The sequence below is a fragment of the Chironomus tepperi genome, unplaced genomic scaffold, assembly GCF_022539635.2.
Source record: "Chironomus tepperi strain 1889 unplaced genomic scaffold, CSIRO-AGI_Ctep_v1 contig_42, whole genome shotgun sequence".
Lineage (NCBI taxonomy): Eukaryota > Metazoa > Arthropoda > Insecta > Diptera > Chironomidae > Chironomus > Chironomus tepperi.
The window spans coordinates 1-19,354 of NW_027226164.1; the positions used below are offsets into that span (position 1 = coordinate 1).

General features: G+C 33.8%; 3 protein-coding genes and 1 long non-coding RNA gene across 4 annotated transcripts; 2 read left to right on the forward strand and 2 right to left on the reverse strand.

Annotated features, from left to right (window-relative positions):
• The first annotated feature begins 3,158 nt into the window (after window positions 1-3,158).
• LOC139099155 (pterin-4-alpha-carbinolamine dehydratase-like) lies at window positions 3,159-3,984 on the forward strand. The gene is made up of 3 exons (XM_070651550.1): window positions 3,159-3,229; window positions 3,394-3,479; window positions 3,544-3,984. Exons 1-3 carry the CDS (start codon window positions 3,181-3,183, stop codon window positions 3,838-3,840), a joined length of 432 nt encoding a protein of 143 aa, XP_070507651.1. The 5' UTR covers window positions 3,159-3,180; the 3' UTR covers window positions 3,841-3,984.
• Window positions 3,985-4,985: 1,001 nt separating this feature from the next.
• On the reverse strand, window positions 4,986-5,930 carry LOC139099173 (uncharacterized). The gene is made up of 3 exons (XR_011545277.1): window positions 5,794-5,930; window positions 5,472-5,651; window positions 4,986-5,411 (listed from the first exon to the last, which is right to left on the reverse strand). It is a non-coding gene; the product is annotated as an uncharacterized lncRNA (long non-coding RNA).
• Window positions 5,931-9,753: 3,823 nt separating this feature from the next.
• Window positions 9,754-11,073, forward strand: LOC139099181 (craniofacial development protein 2-like). Its single transcript, XM_070651581.1, has one exon. It carries the CDS (start codon window positions 9,754-9,756, stop codon window positions 11,071-11,073), a length of 1,320 nt encoding a protein of 439 aa, XP_070507682.1.
• Window positions 11,074-11,618: 545 nt separating this feature from the next.
• Window positions 11,619-17,302, reverse strand: LOC139099166 (uncharacterized). The gene is made up of 3 exons (XM_070651561.1): window positions 17,145-17,302; window positions 15,007-15,447; window positions 11,619-14,736 (listed from the first exon to the last, which is right to left on the reverse strand). Exons 1-3 carry the CDS (start codon window positions 17,227-17,229, stop codon window positions 12,713-12,715), a joined length of 2,550 nt encoding a protein of 849 aa, XP_070507662.1. The 5' UTR covers window positions 17,230-17,302; the 3' UTR covers window positions 11,619-12,712.
• Window positions 17,303-19,354: the final 2,052 nt, after the last annotated feature.

Sequence of the window (19,354 nt, forward strand, 5' to 3'; positions counted from 1 at the left end):
TGTCAATTCATCTCAAGATGAAGTAACTATACAATTCATCTCAGAAGGAGAATCTAGCAATTCTGTCCAAATGTAACCCATATAAGTACACACAAATGTTATTTTATTTCCATATATATATAATTTCTTATGTATATCCTGGCGTGTAACCCCCCCCACATACCCTGGCAGGTTCTGAAGGTGAGAATTCAGGTGCCACACCCTGTCTCAGAATGTGTAGGGTAAACTAGTGCCACCCCATGTCAGAAAGATCAAATCTAGTACAATTCTGTCTCAGAATGTGTAAATCTAGTACAATGTTATTTCAGATGGTGAAAATCTAGCACAATTCTGTCTCATAAGGTGTAAATTTATTACAATTCTGTCTTAGAAGGTGAGAATCTAGTACAATTCTGTCTCAGAAAGTGAAAATCTAGTAGAATTCTGTCTCAGATGGTGAGAATCGAGTACAATTCTGTCTAAGATGGTTCTAATCTAGTACAATTCTATCTCATAAGATGAAAATCTAGTACAATTCTATCTCAGAAGGTGAGAATCTAGTACAATTCTGTCTCAGAAGGTGAGAATCTTTTACAATTCTGTCTCAGAAGGTGAGAATCTAGTACAATTCTATCTCAGAAGGTGAGAATCTAGTACAATTCTGTCTCAGAAGGTGAGAATCTAGTACAATTCTGCCTCAGAATGTGTGAATCTAGTACAATTCTGTGTCAGAAAGATCAAATCTAGTACAATTCTGTCTCAGAATGTGTGAATCTAGTACAATTCTGTGTCAGAAAGTGTAAATCTAGTACAATTCTGTCTCAGAAGGTGAGAATTTAGTGCAATGTTATGTCATAAGGTGAAAATCTAGTACAATTCTATCTCAGATGGTGAAAATCTAGTACAATTCTGTCTCAGATAGTGAAAATCTAGTACAATTCTGTCTCAGATAGTGAAAATCTAGTACAATTATGTCTAAGAATGTGTAAATCTAGTACAATGTTATTTCAGATGGTGAAAATCTAGCACAATTCTGTCTCATAAGGTGTAAATTTATTACAATTCTGTCTTAGAAGGTGAGAATCTAGTACAATTCTGTCTCAGAAGGTTCTAATCTAGTACAATTATGTCTAAGAAGGTGAAAATCTAGTACAATTCTGTCTCAGAATGTGTAAATCTAGTACAATGTTATTTCATAAGGTGAAAATCTAGTACAATTTTGTCTCAGAAGGTGAGAATCTAGTACAATTCTGTCCCAGAAAATTAAAATCTAGTACAATTATGACTCAGAATGTGAAACAAATACTTTAAAGTGGATATAAAGACTACTATTGGTCAATTGTCTTGCAAATCGCACAAAGTCTAGACAGACGATATAAATTGATAAACAATATCCATATCTAGCACATAAATCACTCAGATCATCAAAAATCCCTAAAATCTCACTAATAATCATCCCCAAAACCTACCTCAGCAAACGAGCTATCAACACCAGCCTCCAATGGCATTGCCACTGGATTAACTGTATCTTGAATAACTTCATTGACCTTCGGTCCCATAACTGGTTGTTGAACAATTCTGTCCATTTCTTGCATCTCCTTTAGCAGCATGTCCATTCTAAAAGTCTAAATAGTGCATTGATAAGCATTTATAATCACTGTACAAAGTCCATGTCTACTTACACCTTCTGGTTGAAAAGTTTTTTCATGAAAATTTGCCGAAATTCCTTCATCTCGTAGCGCTGTATCGGCTGTCATCTGCTTCCCGAGACGCATTAATGGATTAACATTGCCGCACTCATTCTCCAGGACGTCCTTGAAGTTCATTGCACTTGGAATTTTATCAAAATATTCAGGAGCAAAATTTTTTTTTTTATGTTCTGTGGGCTAGAGTTGAAATTTAATGTCTGAGTTTGTGAGAGAAATAAATAGTCATGAAATGCAGAAAGTTTTTTGAATTTTTGAAAGACGTTAGACAATGTTTGGCGATTTGGAAACTTTATCATGTATTTTTATTCAAGTTTTTGATGCTTTTTTGGGGGTTTTTTGAGTATTTTGATGAATTGATGGGGAGTTGAGGGGATCTAGGGGATTGAGGGGACTTAGCCATTGACCCCAAATTTCTGTGACTTCCCTACACACTTTGAACCGACCCAAAACTCTTCTGTGACCTTTCTGGACACTCTGGACTATCCAAAACTTTTCTGTCCAGGAATTTATAGGAACTGATTATGTCTTGCAGGATTGATGTTAAGTTGGAGATTCGCTGGTCAATGACTGTAATTTTGGTGGAGTGCAAAGCGACAGGATTAGACACCAAAATGACAGTCATTGACACCAGCGTATCCACTATAAATTTTAATATTTCAGCTGTGAACATCAAAGTGACAACATTGGACACTAAAGTGACAAATCTCATTAATTTTGTCACTGATCTAGAGTGTCAGCCAAAAACCGCTGGTTTGCATTTTCTGCATTTTGATGCCCAGATCTACATATTAGATAATTACCAGATAATTTCAATCAAATGTACTAAATTTTAAACGTATGTACTAGATTTTAAATTATTGTACTAGATTTTTGGTTAAATTGACTAGAATTTCGATCAAATGTAAAATATTTTAAACTAATGTACTAGATTTTTAGTAAAATTAACTAGAATTGAGATCAAATGTACTAGATCTTGAGTGATTGTACTAGATTTTTGATTAATTAGATTATTGTACTAGATTATTAGTCAAATAAACTAGAATTTCGATCAAATGTACTAGATCTTGAGTAATTGTACTAGATTTTTGATTAATTAGATTATTGTACTAAATTTTTGGGTAAATTGACTAAAATTTCGATCAAATGTACTAGATTTTAAATTAATGAACTAGATTCTTGGTGAAGTAAACTAGAATTTTGATCAAATGTACCAGATTTTGAGTAAATGTACTAGATTTTTGGATAAATTGACTAAAATTTTGATCAAATGTACTAGATTTTTGACCAGATATACTAGATTGTCTACTACTTAAGCTAACATTGCTTTAAAAATTCTAAAAATACTTATAAATCAATCAAAATTCCAAAAAAAAAATCATAACAACCAATAGTTTTTAATAACACGTCAGTCAAAATATTAACGGATTTTCGAAAATTTAAAATATTTTTCGAACTTTACCAATACATCCACATCAATAAAAACAATATAGGAATGCGATCAATAAACAATTTTTACAATATTTTCTCATCTCAATTTAAAAGTAATTAAAAAATTTAAAGTTTTTCAATTAAAATGTTAAAATTTTGAGAATATTTACAGCATTTTTGGATGTTAATCGTCTTTTCCAATGACAATTCCTAAAATTCTGTAAAAATTTTCTTAAAATATGATCAAAATCATCAACAAAACATTCTCAAATTTTAGATAGTATTAGTCATCCATGGTTCAATGCTAATTATGTGAAACCTGATTTTATATTGCAACGTCAGTTGAGCAGAAAAGTCAAAATGGTGAGTCGAAGATTTATTTATTATTTTTTAAATATTCTAATTTAAATAATTTCACAATTTCAAGTCCAAATTGACAGATGAACAGCGAACCAGCTTATTACAGCCACTGTTAAGTACCGGTGGATGGTCAATGGTTGAAGGTCGCGATGCAATTTATCGTGAATTTTTATTTAAGAATTTTAATGAGGCATTCGGTTTTATGACACGAGTTGCCTTACTTGCTGATAAGATGGATCATCATCCGGAATGGTTTAATGTATATAATAAAGTTCAAGTTACAATGTCAACACATGATTGTGGTGGATTAAGTGAACGTGATGTAAAATTGGCCAATTTTATGAATGAAATTTTAAAAATGTAAAAAAATCAACTTGTTGAATGAACGACAAGGTCATGTATTGATATTTGGAACAAAATGTAACAACAATGTCAAGGACGTTCCATTGAAATAGACAATAAAGTTTAAAATTTTGAGTTTGTTTTGAGCTTTCGGTGAAAAAATTTTGCTGTTTTTAATTTTTAATGCTAGGTCGATTTACTAGAACGACCTTCGTTAGGTGACTTCTAGAACAAGGGTCCATTGCCACATTTAAGCTGGATCTGTCTTAATTAATCTTAAATTTATATTATGTATATATAAGCTCATATATTCAGCGCATAATGTGTTTTCTGTTATTGATGTGCAGGAGCTAATTTCAAACATTTGGGTATCAGGTTCAGTATAAATGCAAGCTCTCGTTCCAGCAAATCAGTAAGTTACAATATATTCAGGTCCGTTGCAGTAAAAACCCTCAGCGGTGAATTTACAGCTCTCTTATCTTTTTATTTCATTCATGATCCGTTTTTAAATCTTACGTTGCCTAGTTCTTGGAATTTTTCGTACAGAAGGACAGAAGGACAGAAGGACAGAAGGACAGAAGGACAGAAGGACAGAAGGACAGAGGGACAGAAGGACAGAAGGACAGAAGGACAGAAGGACAGATACTATAATTAACAATTTTTCATATACAACAACAACAAAAACAACAACACGTTTTTTCATTGTTTTACAGTGTTCTTCAATGTTTTTCGATGTTTTTACAGTGTTTACTGAACATTATTTGAATTTTTTTTTTAACCGTTATGCGGTTTGAATTATGAAAATCCGTTAAATGATGAAGTTCGTAAATTTCTATTATTGTGACTTGGAATTTACTGGATCTTCTTTTTTAGGTCTGAAAGTGAACTGGATCCTACTGGATCTTGTTTTTATGGACCTGAATGTGACCTGAATCTTACTGGATCTTGGTTTTCAGGTCTGGAAGGGACCTGGATCTTGGTTTTTAGATTTGAAAGTGACCTGGATCCTACTGGAAGTGATTTATTAATCAATTACTGATCGCTGGGACAAAAATGCGCTTAAGTCCCTCGATCAATAATACGAGGACTTTCGTAATTTTTTTATTTAAATATTTTTTTATATTTATTAATATTCGCAGTTAATATTTATTAGACTTTTTGTATAGTTCTCATAATTGTTGTATGATTATACGAGCATCAGAAGCATATTTAGGAAGGGATTTATAGTAGAAGCAGTGCCTTCAGCTCATGAGGCTGGGTCTTTCAAGCATTGTATGAACAATCTTGATTATGTGCTCCTGCCTGCCATTACGGTTCTTAGTTCCGTCCATTTCAATCCTCATAGAAACTCAAATTTTGCGAGGTATATAAATATTTGTGCGTCATGCTTGTCGGGATTACATTCTAGTTTCAAATAAATAGTGTTAATTTTTATGGATATACTTTTGCAACTGTAACAAAAGTCATAAAATTTTGAAGTTTTCTTGATTTTCCAATTTTCCCATAAATCTTAACATCAGTCAAATACTCTCCATCAGGTGCAAATGGCAAGTACATGGTCGAAATTGTAAAATTTGGAACTACAATTTTAGTCTAAAATTATAGAAAAAAAAGTGAAAAATTGTATGAAAATTTATTAAATTTTGAAAGAACCTTTTTGACTGGACATTTTGTGCTTATTCCATTTTTCTCAAATTCCTTCAAAAATATTTGTATAAAAATTGATGCAGCCTTATTTTTTTGAATTTTACAAAGTTCCAATTTTGTATTAATTAAAACAATTTGATAATTTTTGTCATCACTTCCAATTGCCTTTTTTACCTGAAAAGTTATCTGAAAATTAAGGAAAAAAATTGAGAAACTTTTCAGCAATTAAGTTGCTGTTCTGGGTCGGAAACTGAATGAAATTTTTTTTTTTAAATAAAAATTGTAAAAATTACACCCCAAGTGTCCAACCCTTGGCAATTATTTTTACAATAAAGTCATTAATTTCTTGTAAAATTTCACATTCAGCTGTAAAATCAATTGAAGTAAAGTCATCGGACGATGTATAAGTTATATTCGATTTAACAATTTCCGGGTCTTTTTTCGCCTCAAATTTAATTATTTTAATTTTCTTGCAATTACAGCACGTCTGAAAATTTAAAAAAGAAATTTAACAATTTTTATTAACTTTTTTTTTTAAAAAAAATAAATTTTACAATCCAAAATATAAAAATAAACAGAAAATGTTTAATAAACTTGTTTATAATTTGCATTTCGACATAATAAAATGAACAAAATAAAAAAAAAAAAGTTGTCAAATTAAAATGTTTTCATTTAAAAACAGCGAATTTAAAAACTATTTTAATGATGCCATTTCCATAATTTCTTCAATTAATCTATTTTTAGATGTAAAAAAGGTCAATTTTTAAATGTTTTTATTATTAAAACTAGAGTATCAGTAGCGTCCCATTACACCCCCCATAACCCCCTGATACCCCTCAATTTTCGGCTTCACATGACTTCACATGGCTTCACATGGCTTCCGTTCTTGTATCAGCAAAGGAATTGGGTGTTTATAATATAGATTATTAATTTTTAAGATGACATTTAGATTATAACTTTATATTAGCTCCACAGCTGCAGAGAATTGTTAAACGAGCATTATGTTACTATTGGAATATTAATGTGGATGGATATGGGCCTATACTTGAAATTATAATTTGAATTATATTTGATTTAAAAAAAATTGGAAATTGGCGTGCATTCAGGGTGTATTAGGTCCAATCTGCTTGATTAAACCTGATACTAAATTAAATACAACAAGCGATTCCAAATCTACAAGATTAAACAATTTATTATGACCCAGAGTGGACAACTTGATAATAGGCGTTTTTGAGAGAAAGGTGCTTAAATCAATATTTGGACCAAAAAGAGTAGGTGACCTGTTCCGGAGCAGGAACAATGAAGAATTATATCGGATTTTCCATGAAGCTGATATTGTGAGACGCATTAAAGAAAATAGACTTAGGTGGGCTAATCTTGTAGAATTGATATTTCGGGAACCCCTAAATTGAACAATATACAGCATGTAATCTTGATGCTTGACCAGAATACTGACCTTTGTAACTGGGACTTTAAATTCCTGCAGCAACTTGAGCACTTCATTGCACGGTAAGTCTACAAATTTATTGAGCATAAAAGTTGTGACTTTTCGGCATTGTCGGTGAATGTGTAGAAGCCAATTTGCTTGGCTTTCAACTCCCTAATTATTTTGTTCTTGTTTTCAATATTATTGATACGAACTTGTGTTGGATTCGCTGATTGGATTTTCTAGACCAGTGTTACCTAAGCGCAGACTTGTTGTATGCAGAAAATAAACTTTTGTCGATCACGAGTGCCTACATCTTTACTAGTTTTACATCGTACCTTAAAGTGCGGACTTTTAGAATTTTAATATTTACTTAATGACTCCAATAAATCTGAACAAATTTTTAAATTAAGTATTCCATTATTATCAAGATTAAAATCTTTTATAAGTTCAAAAGTATTCAAATTTGTTGGCTCAACTTCCCTTAATAAAAAGTCTTTTAATGATTTTTCATTTCCCTTAAATATTTTTGACATATATTCAGCAAATTTATCAATATTTTCTCCATGAAAAATAAGGTTTACCCAAAAATCACTTGGATGTGAGAGAACAAATTCCTGAATTTCAGCCATACTGAAGTAACGTTCGTAAATGGGTCGCAAATCCAGAAATGAACCTTCATGCCAACTAAATGGAATTAAAAGAAAACTATTTGGATAGCATTTGTATTCTGATTGATAAAAATTAGTTTTTCTTAAAAGCATTTTTTGCATGTCTCGTGATGCGTAAGTGACAAATGTGTGCCATAATAATCCAGAGTAATCCAGATCAAAACGAGAAACTTCACGAAATGAGTCAAAAATTTTATCGATTTCATTTTCCGTAAACATTTCAATAGTTTTATTTAAAAACTGGTTAAAGTTCCTGACGTAATATTCTAAGAATCTAGTGTTAGTGAGAACATTCATGTAAAGTTCCTTTTGTTCGGATGTGCTGTATTTGTGGGTGGTATAGTTAAATAATATATCAGTGAAATAATCACTTATTTCAAATATTATTCCTGATTTTATGAGTTCCTCTAACTCATCGAATGTCAAATTATTTGCAATGGAATTAAAAGCCTTGTCATCATTGAGCTTTAAATCGTCATCAAGTTTATAAATATCATGAACAACATTCTTATCTTTATAATATTTGGGTTCTGATATTTCGTAGCCATATTCGCTAAGCAAAAGGACTCCTTTTTGATTTTTACCTCGAATAAATCTGTTATATTCATCGTCACTAAGCAATGAACTTACATGACTTTTGATCTCATCATAAAAAAGTGCTACAGGTTTCTTAGTAGGGAATTTAAAGTAGAATGTGTACAATGTCTCATTCTCATCAATTTGAAGCAATTTTCTCAATACTTTCGGATCACGTTTAAAGAAATTAAATACGAATAAGAAATGTTCAGGTTTAAAATCGAATAAAATTTTCTGATATTTTGTAGTTAAAAGCTTCGCAATATGTTTTTCAAATGGTTTTGAATTTTTAGAGGTATTTAATTGGAAGTAAGCATTAAGAAATCTTTGAATTTTCATACCTCGAGCGAAATATGCAAACAATAAAGTTCTTATTTCCGCTTCATCTACCGAAGGTTCATCATCCGCAATGTAAACATTTTCGATCAGATATTGTGCAATGAAAAATTCAGCAAATGTTCTGTGTGCAAATTTGACATTGTTCTTGCCATTAATGTACAAAATACCAATCCGTGTGATTTCGTCACTTGTCAGTTCCGCTGGAATCTTTTGTCGCATTATTCTTAGTTTTACTAGATTTGTTGAGATGGTTAGAATGAATGATTCCATCTTTAATGCAAATGACTGATAAAGTTTCATCATATCAAAATTTCTGTGATCTGTGAGGGAACTGCCGTAAAATTTCAAGGCAAACTCGCTCTTTTCTTGCCAAATTTCAATTTTCTTCTTGACAAATTTTTGATAAATTTCATAAATATTTTCTGACTCATAAATGATTTCATCATTTGCGATTAATTCCGTGATCATTCCTAACATTAATGGTGTGTCAAAGCTTTGATCTGATCCTGTTGATTTTACGATTTTTTGGACTTTCTCAAGATAATCTGGAATTTTGGATTCGTCAATATTTTCGGACATTAAAAACTTTCTGATATAATTTTCTTGTTCGTCTTGATTAAATGGAATTAGATTAAAGATATGAGCTGAAAAAACAGTCCATAACAGATCAGCATAAAGTGGTCTTGTACATACTAACTGAACATTCGCAGTAGAATCCCTAATCAAGCTCAAAATACCCAAAACATGCTCACTATATTGCGGTGAAATTTCATCAAATCCATTCCAAAATAAAATCAAATTTCCTGACTTGAAACTAAATTTAAAAATTTGTCTTTCAAATTCATTCATGGAACTAAGTCCGAAAATAGTTTGAAGCATGTTCTCAACAGCATCTAAGGTTCTATTGCCCTGATATAGATGCTTATAATCCTTCAAGTCAATGTACGAAACCCATCGAGTTGGAAACATTTTCTTGAATTTTATCGTAAACTGTTCAAATGTTATTGTCTTTCCTGTTCCTGCTTCATCTGACAAAATGAACAATTTTGAATCAATTGCTGTTTCTAGAACTTTTTTAAAGTCAAGTGGAACAGAATTTGAGGATAATGCCTCAATAAAGAAATTCCGTCTAACACAAACTTTAAACCAATAATTTTGCTTTATTTTATCGATTATGCTCATTTGATCGTAGTGACGCGTAATACAGGTGTAAAACGCCCTTCAGCCTATCCTACTCAAGTACCTACTTCCACCTCCCCGCGGTGCATTCCTGGCTATGCCAACCCGCTCAAGCGGTGCGGTACAAACGGAGCAGGTTAGTTTGAGCGTGAGGCCTGGCGAGCCCACCCTCGTTAAAAAATGTCAAGCCACGAAACGTTATAAGAATATTCAACGGACGGATTTACCAACGACGACCCCAGCTAAACACAAACGGACAAGAGATCTCCAACTCAGCACATGGAATGTAAGAACGCTCACACAACCAGGAGCTTTGCAGGCTTTAGTACTCGAGTTGAGGCACTATAAAAGCAACATCACAGCAATCCAGGAGACGAGATGGATTGGAAACAACGTTTTGGATGTCAGTAGATTTAGGGTGTTTGCAAGCGGAAATGCAACTCAAAGGATTAGGGGCACGGGTTTCATTGTTGATCCACTATGGTCCGAAAAAGTGATAGACTGGAAGCCTGTGAGTGACAGGCTGTGCGTATTGAGAATTAAGGGAAAATTCTTTAACATCAGCATTATTAATGTATACGCCCCAACAAATGAACGCCCGGATGATGAAAAGGATGCATTCTATTCGCAATTAGAAAGGACTTATGACAACTGTCCTAGAAGTGACATTAAGATTGTCATCGGCGACATAAATGCCCAAATTGGAAGAGAAAAGACATTTAAACCAACGATTGGATCCTTTAGTCTTCACCCTAAGTCAAATGAAAACGGACTGAGACTTATCACATTCGCAGCCGCAATGAACATGAGAATAAGCTCAACATATTTCCAACGGAGAAGTTCCCGTAAAGCAACCTGGAGTCCACCAGGAGGAGGAAAAAAGTGCCAGATCGATCATATATTGATCGACAACCGTCATGCATCAAACATTCTGAATGTAAGAAGCTTCAGATACACACAAGCGGACATCGAACACCATGATTCTGATCATTATGCTGTTGGAGCTAAAATTCGATTTAGGTTGAGCAACATTGGACGAATAAGGAGCACAAAACAAAAGAAGTATGATGTGACAAAGCTCAAGAACAACAGAGTTAAGGAAAATTTCAATGCTCGAGTGGAACAACAACTGAAGGAGAGAAATGGCGAACTAACGATATGGCAGGATTGTCATATTGCAATGAAGCAAGCTGCTGAAGAATGCCTTGGGTACCATCAACCAGAAAAGAAAGAGTGGTTTGATGACGAGTGCAAGCAAGCTGTTCAGAGACTGATTGAGGCAAAAAATATGAGAACAACGAGAGCGCGAACTGAAGAAATAAAACAGCTTCAACGTAACAAAAAGAACTCTTTAGAAGAAAGAAAAGAGAATTTGACAGACAGTGTCTTGATGATATTGAGGAGCTCCAGTCAATGAATGAGTCGAGGAAATTCTTCAATGCTGTCAAATTCGCAAGGAAAAAGTTCCAACCAAGAGTAGCTATCTGTAAATCAAAGAATGGTGAACTGCTTTGCAGTCAAACTCAAGTATTGGACAGATGGAAGGAACACTTTCAAGAGGTCTTAAATGTCGGTGAAGCTTGTCAAGAAAGCAGAACAACAAGACTGTACGAGAGGAATGATGGCAAGGAATGTCCTGAACCCACATTGAGTGAGGTACGTGAAGCAATTGCTAGACTAAAGAACAACAAGGCTCCAGGTGAGGACAGTTTACCAGCTGAGCTGTTTAAGACTGGATGTTCTATGTTAGAGGAGAAGATGCATGAAATCATCGTACAAGTCTGGAATGAGGAGAAAATGCCAGATGAATGGACAGTTGGAGTCATATGCCCGCTCCATAAGAAAGGGTGTAAGTTGACATGTAGCAACTTTCGCGGCATTACACTGTTAAGTTCAGCGTATAAAATATTTTCAAAATTCTCTCGTCAAGGCTAGAGCCTCTCTACGAAGACTTTCTGCACGAGTTTCAGGCGGGGTTTAGGAAGAGCCGGTCGACAATAGACCAAATACATTGCGTGAGACAAATCATTCAGAAGAGTAGTGACAAGAACACGGAAACGCTGCATCTGCTCATCGACTTTAAAGCAGCTTATGATTCCGTTGATAGAGAAGGATTGTGGAATCTCATGACCGAGTTCCAATTTCCTCATAAGATGATTCGACTACTTAGAACAACACTGTGTAAGGTCCAGAGTCGTGTTAAGGTCCAAGGGCAGCTATCCGACAGCTTTGAGACATTAACTGGACTTAAGCAGGGAGATGAGTTGTCGACTAAGCTCTTTAATATTGCGCTGGAAGGTGTGTGTAGGAAGGCACGGTTGGAACTTAGTGGATCGATATTCAACAAATCGACTCAATTACTGGCATACGAAGATGATATTGACATCGTCGGAAGGAATTTACGATCTATCACAGATGCGTACTCGAAGCTGGAACGTGAAGCTGAACGCATTGGACTAAAGGTAAATGAGGAGAAGACTAAGCTTCTAATGGTCGCTGCATCAGACAGAACAAAGCAGAAAGTAGGCAGTCATCTTAGTGTCAATGGCAGAAGATTCGAAGTGGTGCAAGACTTCAAGTACCTCGGATCCTTTATTAACACCACAGCAGATGTCAGCATGGAGGTACGCAAACGGATCCACTCAGCTTATGGTGCATACTACAGCTTAAAGCACCTTTTTACGTCCAAGAGTCTGTCTAGAGGCACAAAGGTGATGCTTTACAAGACGCTCATTCGGGTCATTGCATTGTACGGCTCGGAAACCTGGAATTCTACACAAGCAGACGAGGAAGCACTTGGTGTCTTTGAGAGACGAATACTGCGAGCGATTTATGGACCTGCAAAAGAAGGTGAAGTATACCGATGTAGACATAATCATGAACTTTATCAGCTTTTCCAGGATGCTGATATTGTCACTGTTCTTCGTGTGAATCGGCTTTGTGGATGGCAAAAGATCAAGAGGAAGACCGAAAATGTCCTGGATTGGTTGTGTGGATAAGGACGCTAGAGTTCTCAATATCCCTAATTGGCAGAGGTTATCGAAAGATAGAGCTGTCTACAGACATTCTTTAAACGCGGCAATGGGCCCCCGTGCGCCCCAGCCAAGGAAGTAAGTAAGTATGCTCATTTGATCAGATATATTTTGACTTATGAATTCCTGATAAAAGGTTTCAAACGTTTTGTTCGATATTGGCATCATTTCGTTACAGTCTATATTATCTCTTTCTACTGCATATTGAATAAAATTGTAATAAATTTCACGAATTAATTCATTTTCAAATTTCCGTTCAACATAAAATTTTGTATCATTTTTAATCAAATCATGCACGACTAGTTCCTGCCCATCTAAGACACTAACAATCTGATCAGATGTCAAATAATTAAAAATATCCGGATTAATCCCTTCCAATTTTTCCAATTTTAAACTTTCATCTTGGAAAGTGAAATTTGAATTTAAAACTTTATCTTTTAACTTTTCTGTCATATTTTCCCATGAATGTGAAATCACTTCCGCTACATATCGCAAGTATGGATCAGTCAAGTCTAATGGCTGCTTATTAATCATCTTAAGGATGTGATCGGATGTCAAGTTATCATAAATGGTCGAGTTTTTAGCAAACAAATCCCTGAATTCAAGATTTATTCCTTTATACAATACAGGAGCTTTAAAGACAGACATTTGGTCGTCATCAGACAATTCATTAAACTTATAAGTTGGTTTATAAAGGAAGTAAGCAATAAGAATTGCACTAAAAATCCCAATAACTGTTACAACAATTGAAATAATCTTAAACTTAGTAATTTTCTTATCCTTAATTTCTAAGACCTTTTCATGATGACTTTCGATCTCTGGCAATGCCTGCTGCAATTCTGGAACGACCTTTTTCTCATAAAATTCAAAAAGTTTAATGAATTTTGTTCGTATTTCAGCTAGTTTCTCGGGTAAGTTGCGGTAAAAGGCAAGTAAATGCACAACACGTACAATCAGCTCAGCATGATAGTCTTCCTCAGGATAACAATTGTAGACGAGACCGATGATCTCTTCTGATTCCGAATTTTCCTCACATATTCTTGATATTTCCTCAAATTCCGTCATGGTCTTCTTGTCATCTTTTGTGTATGGATTTGCCTGATTTTTGTAGACTTGAATCATGACAAAATGACACAATTCGTGGATCAATACAGCCAATGTCTCATGTTCTGTAGCAGGATCAAGTAGTTGCTTAGCTCCAATATACATTTTACCAGATATGTAACAAACACCTTGAGTGAACTCAGTAGCTGTTGGATCAAGAACATTGACAGCTTCACGGTTAAAGTCAAAGACAATCTTAAAGTTCTTAGATGCAGCCACAATTTGAAGGATAATTTTGATGAAAACATTCTGACTCAATAGTTCAAATGCTCTCTTAACTGTATCATGTTTATCCTTAACTTCTGTTTCATCAAAACATGCTGTAGAATTGGCAACAAGTGTGTGGATATGCTTCTCAAGAAATGGCTGTGAATATTTGTTCTGGATATCTCGGATCTGTCGTTGAATGTCGTAATTATTAATTTTTTCATAATATTCTGCTGGATCTTCATTGGAACCAAATCGAAGCTTTTTACTCAACAGTAAGTCGAAAACCTCAAATGACTTGCTTTCTAATGAAATCATTAATGCTGACTTATTCGAGAAATTGAAAAAATGACGCAAATTTTGATGTTGATTCAGAATTTCCTCAAGTTTGTCCTTCTCATTGGAACTTATCAGCTTATGAACATCCTCAGTCACATCACAAAACTCCTTTAATTTCCCACTACACTCGCTGGATTCAAATGATTGCGGAAATGTCAAATTATTCTGCAGTAAAATGTACAGGACATCAAAATGTTTATTATCAAATGCCATAGATTGAGCACTGACTTTATTGTCCATTGAGGATGTCTTCATCTTTAGTTTGAGGAGAATATTGACGATTTCTGTGTTTCCGTGCTCTGCAGCGAGCAGCAATAAGTTGAAGTCACGAGAATCCGCAAGGAAATCCAGTTCAATTAAATTTAAACCAGATTGATATGAGAATTGACTGATTATGCCTGAATAACAGGAAAATTGATTAATAATTTGCATTGGAACCGAGTGGAGTGCTACAGACTGCAATTAATCGACCGTATTTCCAACTTTATACTTCAAAAACCTTCAACCAGAAATACTAAAGACTCTAACGTCCTTTTTTACTCATCCGTTCCTGAATATTATCAGTCTTCTGGACATACGGTCGATTAATCTCAACCTGCTTCATTTGGGAATTATTATGAAACTAGTCAGGATATCTATTCTATAATTACTAGTCAATATCCACTTACCTATGTGATTATTCTTCAAAGATTTAGCCAAGAAGTCAGCCACAAATTCACACAACTTTAAACTTTCTTCCCAATTCAGCTTTTTTGGATGCTTGAGTTCGAAGAACTTCTCATTTTCCTGCGGTTTCCACAAAATTTTCCATTTTTCTTCACTTTCAGACACAAGCATAAGAACCGGACATTGTTCGCCATATTTTGTGTTAATTTTATGAAGATCTGCAGTTTCTAGTCCAGGTACAGCATCAGGAAATAAGAACTTGATGAGTAAATAGTCTGACTGCTCAGTTCCGTGACTGGATTCAAAGAATTGTAAGAAATCATCCTTGCTGGTGCACGGAATTATGACAGGATCAATAACATCAGTTAAATTAAGTAAATTCCGATTATACGTCTCGATTTCAATTTCGTCGTGGAATTCACCAGCTTCATTAACATACTGAGCTGAAAATGGAATGGTATATTTTTAATATTTAATGCCTAAATGCCTGAATTTGATATTGCAAAGCAGTATTGACCAAATTTTTATAAGCAACGGATAATCTTGACTTAATTAATGCAAGCATTTTGCAGCACATTCATGACCATGACCCAGGATATCACAATATGTATATAGCAAATCACACCTGTCTGATTTGACAGAATGCGCACTTCATGTGAAATCAACGTCTGTAAGACCAAATCATTGCGAATTAATCTGCCAGCGCAGACACGAACATCAGTCAAAGTTCTCCATTTGAGAAATGAGGTTGTAGAGGAAGTGGATAAGTTCACTTATCTGGGTAGCGTAATTTCCAAAGACGGTGGTGCGGATGACGACATACGCAATAGGACTCGACTCGCTAGTGTTGCCTATGACTCACTAAGACACATTTGGACATCTCCACGACTATCTCGACGACTGAAGCTAAAAATCTTCAATTCAAACGTCAAGTCAGTGTTTCTTTATGGATGCGAGACTTGGAAAGTGACTATATCACTAATCATATTAAAGTTTTCGTCAACAGATGCCCTAGGAAGATTTGTGGCATTTACTATCCAAAAGATATTCGAATCAACGCCAAAAGTAAAGCACCACTGTATATTGGTGACTAGAGCATCCAAAGATGTAGGTAGTAGCCTATCAACAGATGGCAGTACAAAGAAGGACATTGAGCAATGAAGCCAGAAAGCAAAAGGAGCATTTAAGGAGATCTCAAATATCTGGGAACCACTAGCATCAGCAAAGCTTTAAAGATGAAATTCTTCAATGCTTATGTCAAGTCAGTACTGCTTTATGATTGCGAAACCTAGCTTACAACTACAGAGATACATCAAAAGCTTCGACTTTTGTAAAAAGCTGCTACAGATGGATTCTCATAATCCAATGGAATGACCATCGAATCATGTTTTATTGAGAAATGTTGGACATGAGGACATCAATCGGGAGGTACAATTGCGTAAAGATGACACACTTGAATTGGGAATAGTGCTGTAGCTGGGGCAGAGACACAAGCTTACCATATTGTCCTTGGTTGGAATCCACAAGAAAAAAGTGTCTAGGTACTCCAAGAGCGACATGGCGTAGGACGGTAATGAAGGCATGCCAGTTAGATGTCAAAAACTGAGAATTTGTAAAAGTCAACCAGCAATAGAGTCAGATGAAAAGCTACAGTTCCGAAGATAATAAAAAGAGTTGCAAAAAGTGAAAATAAATAACATCAAGCTGGTCTTTTTCAAATGCTGTGATCAATGCTGATGACTTTTATTTTTATTTGCCAAATTGTGATGCTAATCATGACATCACGTCTTGTCTGTTTCTTTGTCAAGGTCATATTTTGCAGACGATTGCAGATTGCTATTTTTTGATGCTTTCATACACAAAGACTGATACACAAATAAAGCACAGAAAAAGAAGAAGAATAAAGACCAAAACTTGGCAGACAATGTCATGCACTAGCTCACAATAATAAGGAATAGTTTGAGATTTTATTGTGGATAAGATGCTGCGTTATGTAATATGTGAATGGCCCCTTTGAGGATCTTAATGCTTTTCTAAGAGACTGACTAAGAAACACAATTTTTTTAAATTTATTCACTTCTATTGTCACAAAATTGGAGTGGACTGAAATAATATTCTAAATAATTAAAACAAGACTTACCATCTGAATTTCCAGACTGGATCTTAAATTCAACATTTTTATTTTTTGTGGATATTTTATTAAATATTTTCACTTTTATGTCCATCGCAATCTCATCACTTTTCTATATTTTAATCAATTTTTAATTAAAGCACCTGACCATTTGTGATTACAGCTTAAATGTCCACACGAATCAATGAATTATTTTATGTATCTTGTTATTCACAAAGCGCTTTTGATCGCAGATGTTTGTAAGTCCAAAAAAGTCATTTTCTTTAGTTTAGGAAACCTGTTAACAAGATGAACACAACAATAAAATGTTTTGATGTTGAATAAATCCATAAAATATGCAAATTTATGCACAGTGAATGAAAATACTTCAAAATATCAACAGGACATTGACTTGTCATCAGCTGTTGTTATAGGAAACGCATCAAATTATTTAAAATTGCAGTGCCTCCAACTCACAAGGCTGGAACCTTCAAGCATTATATATAATATAGGAAAATTGAGGCTAAATGTTCACAATTTTTACAATATTCTATTTGAATCTTTAATAATCGGCGGTATTTAGCTGTATATGTATGAATACCGTCTAGTTTCTCAGCCTGGGAGCTAATAATCTCCACATAGGAACATGATTACAGTAAGGAAGTAAGTTACTATTAGAGATGATCAGAAAAGAGAATTGAGAAGATTTTAGAGTAAAAGCTGAAAAGAAAGGCTTAAACATTAATTAAGACTGTAAATTGTGCTAATGCTGAATTTTCACATATATCCACACATTCTTCCATGTGTTCTGTGAACACCATTTGAAAATGGCCGAATAAAAACTTAGTTATTGGGTTGGTGATCTAATTCTTGGACACTTTCAGGTGAGATTTTGAAACTTTAATATCTTTGGATTGGAAGCAGATTTCGGAATGAAACAAAAAGCAGTTTATAGATTAAAATAGAAATATGTTTTCTAATGAGTTTAAATTTTCCATATGTCAGAGGAAAACTTTGTGGAAATTCGGGAAATCAAACTAAAGTCAGAAAAGATACGTCGATTTGGTTCAAACTCGCTTTTCTCTAAAGTTTTCCACTGAGCAATACTGAATCTTTATCTTAAAATTTAGTACTTACATTAAACTTAAAAGTTCCGTAACTTTTAAAATTTTTCCTTGGAAAACTATCATGTGTTATGTTTGAATTTTTCCTTGTTCAACATTTGGAAAAAATGGAAAATCTCAATTTTCTAAGAAACTAAGCAATCAAATGAAAAACTGACTATGCAGTTTTATGCAGCATAACTTTAAGTAAATTTTGGCATATAAAGAGTTCCCCAATTTGAACTTGCCCTCGGGGCCTGTACGGAGGGTCCGGAAAAAGTATCGTGTTTTCAAAAACTTTATATGCCAAAATTTACTTACAATTATGCTGCATAAAACTGCATAGTCAGTTTTTCAATTGATTGCTTAGTTTCTTAGAAAATTGAGATTTTCCATTTTTTTCAAATGTTGAACAAGGAAAATTCAAAATTACATCACATGATAGTTTTCCAAGGAAAAATTTTAAAAGTTACGGAACTTTTAAGTTTAATGTAAGTACTAAATTTTTAAGATAGATTAAGTATTACTCAGTGGAAAATTTTGAAAAGCGAGTTTTGAACAAAAAATCGACGCACGTATCTTTTTTGACTTTAGTTTGATTTCCCGAATTTCCACAAAGTTTTTTTTTGACATATGGAAAATTTAAACTTCATCAAAAAACATATTTCTACTATTTTGATCTATAAACTGCTTTTTTGTTGCTACTGCAAAAAGATATTAAAGTTTGAAAATCTCGTAGAAAGTGTCAAATTAAGTCACCAACCCAATGGTTTAACTATCAAAATAAATATTTAAATCGATGTTTTTTTTAGGAAACGTTAAAACATTTTATTATGCACACAAAAGTCGAAGATTACAATATATTCTATAATATTTGATTGAAAAAATTATGATTTAATGAGTAAAATTAGTTAAACTAACCAAAACATATTTTGTCCGTAAATTTTGTTAATTTTGACTTTTATCAACAAAAATCTCTCAAAAAACTATCAATCATCTAATAATAACACGAAATCATGTATTGTTTAGTATAAAAAAGCCTTTAAAAGAAGTAAATTAGTTAAAATATATTTAACAACTTTTTAAGCAACGTTTTGTTGCTTAAAATTTTGAAATTCAGAAAACGGTTGCAAAATT

Bases quoted from the DNA above. Each gene is read 5' to 3' on its own strand.
- LOC139099155 (XM_070651550.1), top strand. From the start codon at position 3,181: ATGCGATCAATAAACAATTTTTACAATATTTTCTCATCTCAATTTAAA. The intron at 3,230-3,393 runs GTAATTAAAAAA...CTCAAATTTTAG, and splicing joins TTTCTCATCTCAATTTAAAA to ATAGTATTAGTCATCCATGG. The intron at 3,480-3,543 runs GTGAGTCGAAGA...CACAATTTCAAG, and splicing joins TGAGCAGAAAAGTCAAAATG to TCCAAATTGACAGATGAACA.
- LOC139099166 (XM_070651561.1), bottom strand. From the start codon at position 17,229: ATGGACATAAAAGTGAAAATATTTAATAAAATATCCACAAAAAATAAA. The intron at 15,448-17,144 runs GTAAGTCTTGTT...TTCCATTTTCAG, and splicing joins CCAGTCTGGAAATTCAGATG to CTCAGTATGTTAATGAAGCT. The intron at 14,737-15,006 runs GTAAGTGGATAT...CCTGTTATTCAG, and splicing joins TTTGAAGAATAATCACATAG to GCATAATCAGTCAATTCTCA.
- LOC139099181 (XM_070651581.1), top strand. From the start codon at position 9,754: ATGCCAACCCGCTCAAGCGGTGCGGTACAAACGGAGCAGGTTAGTTTG.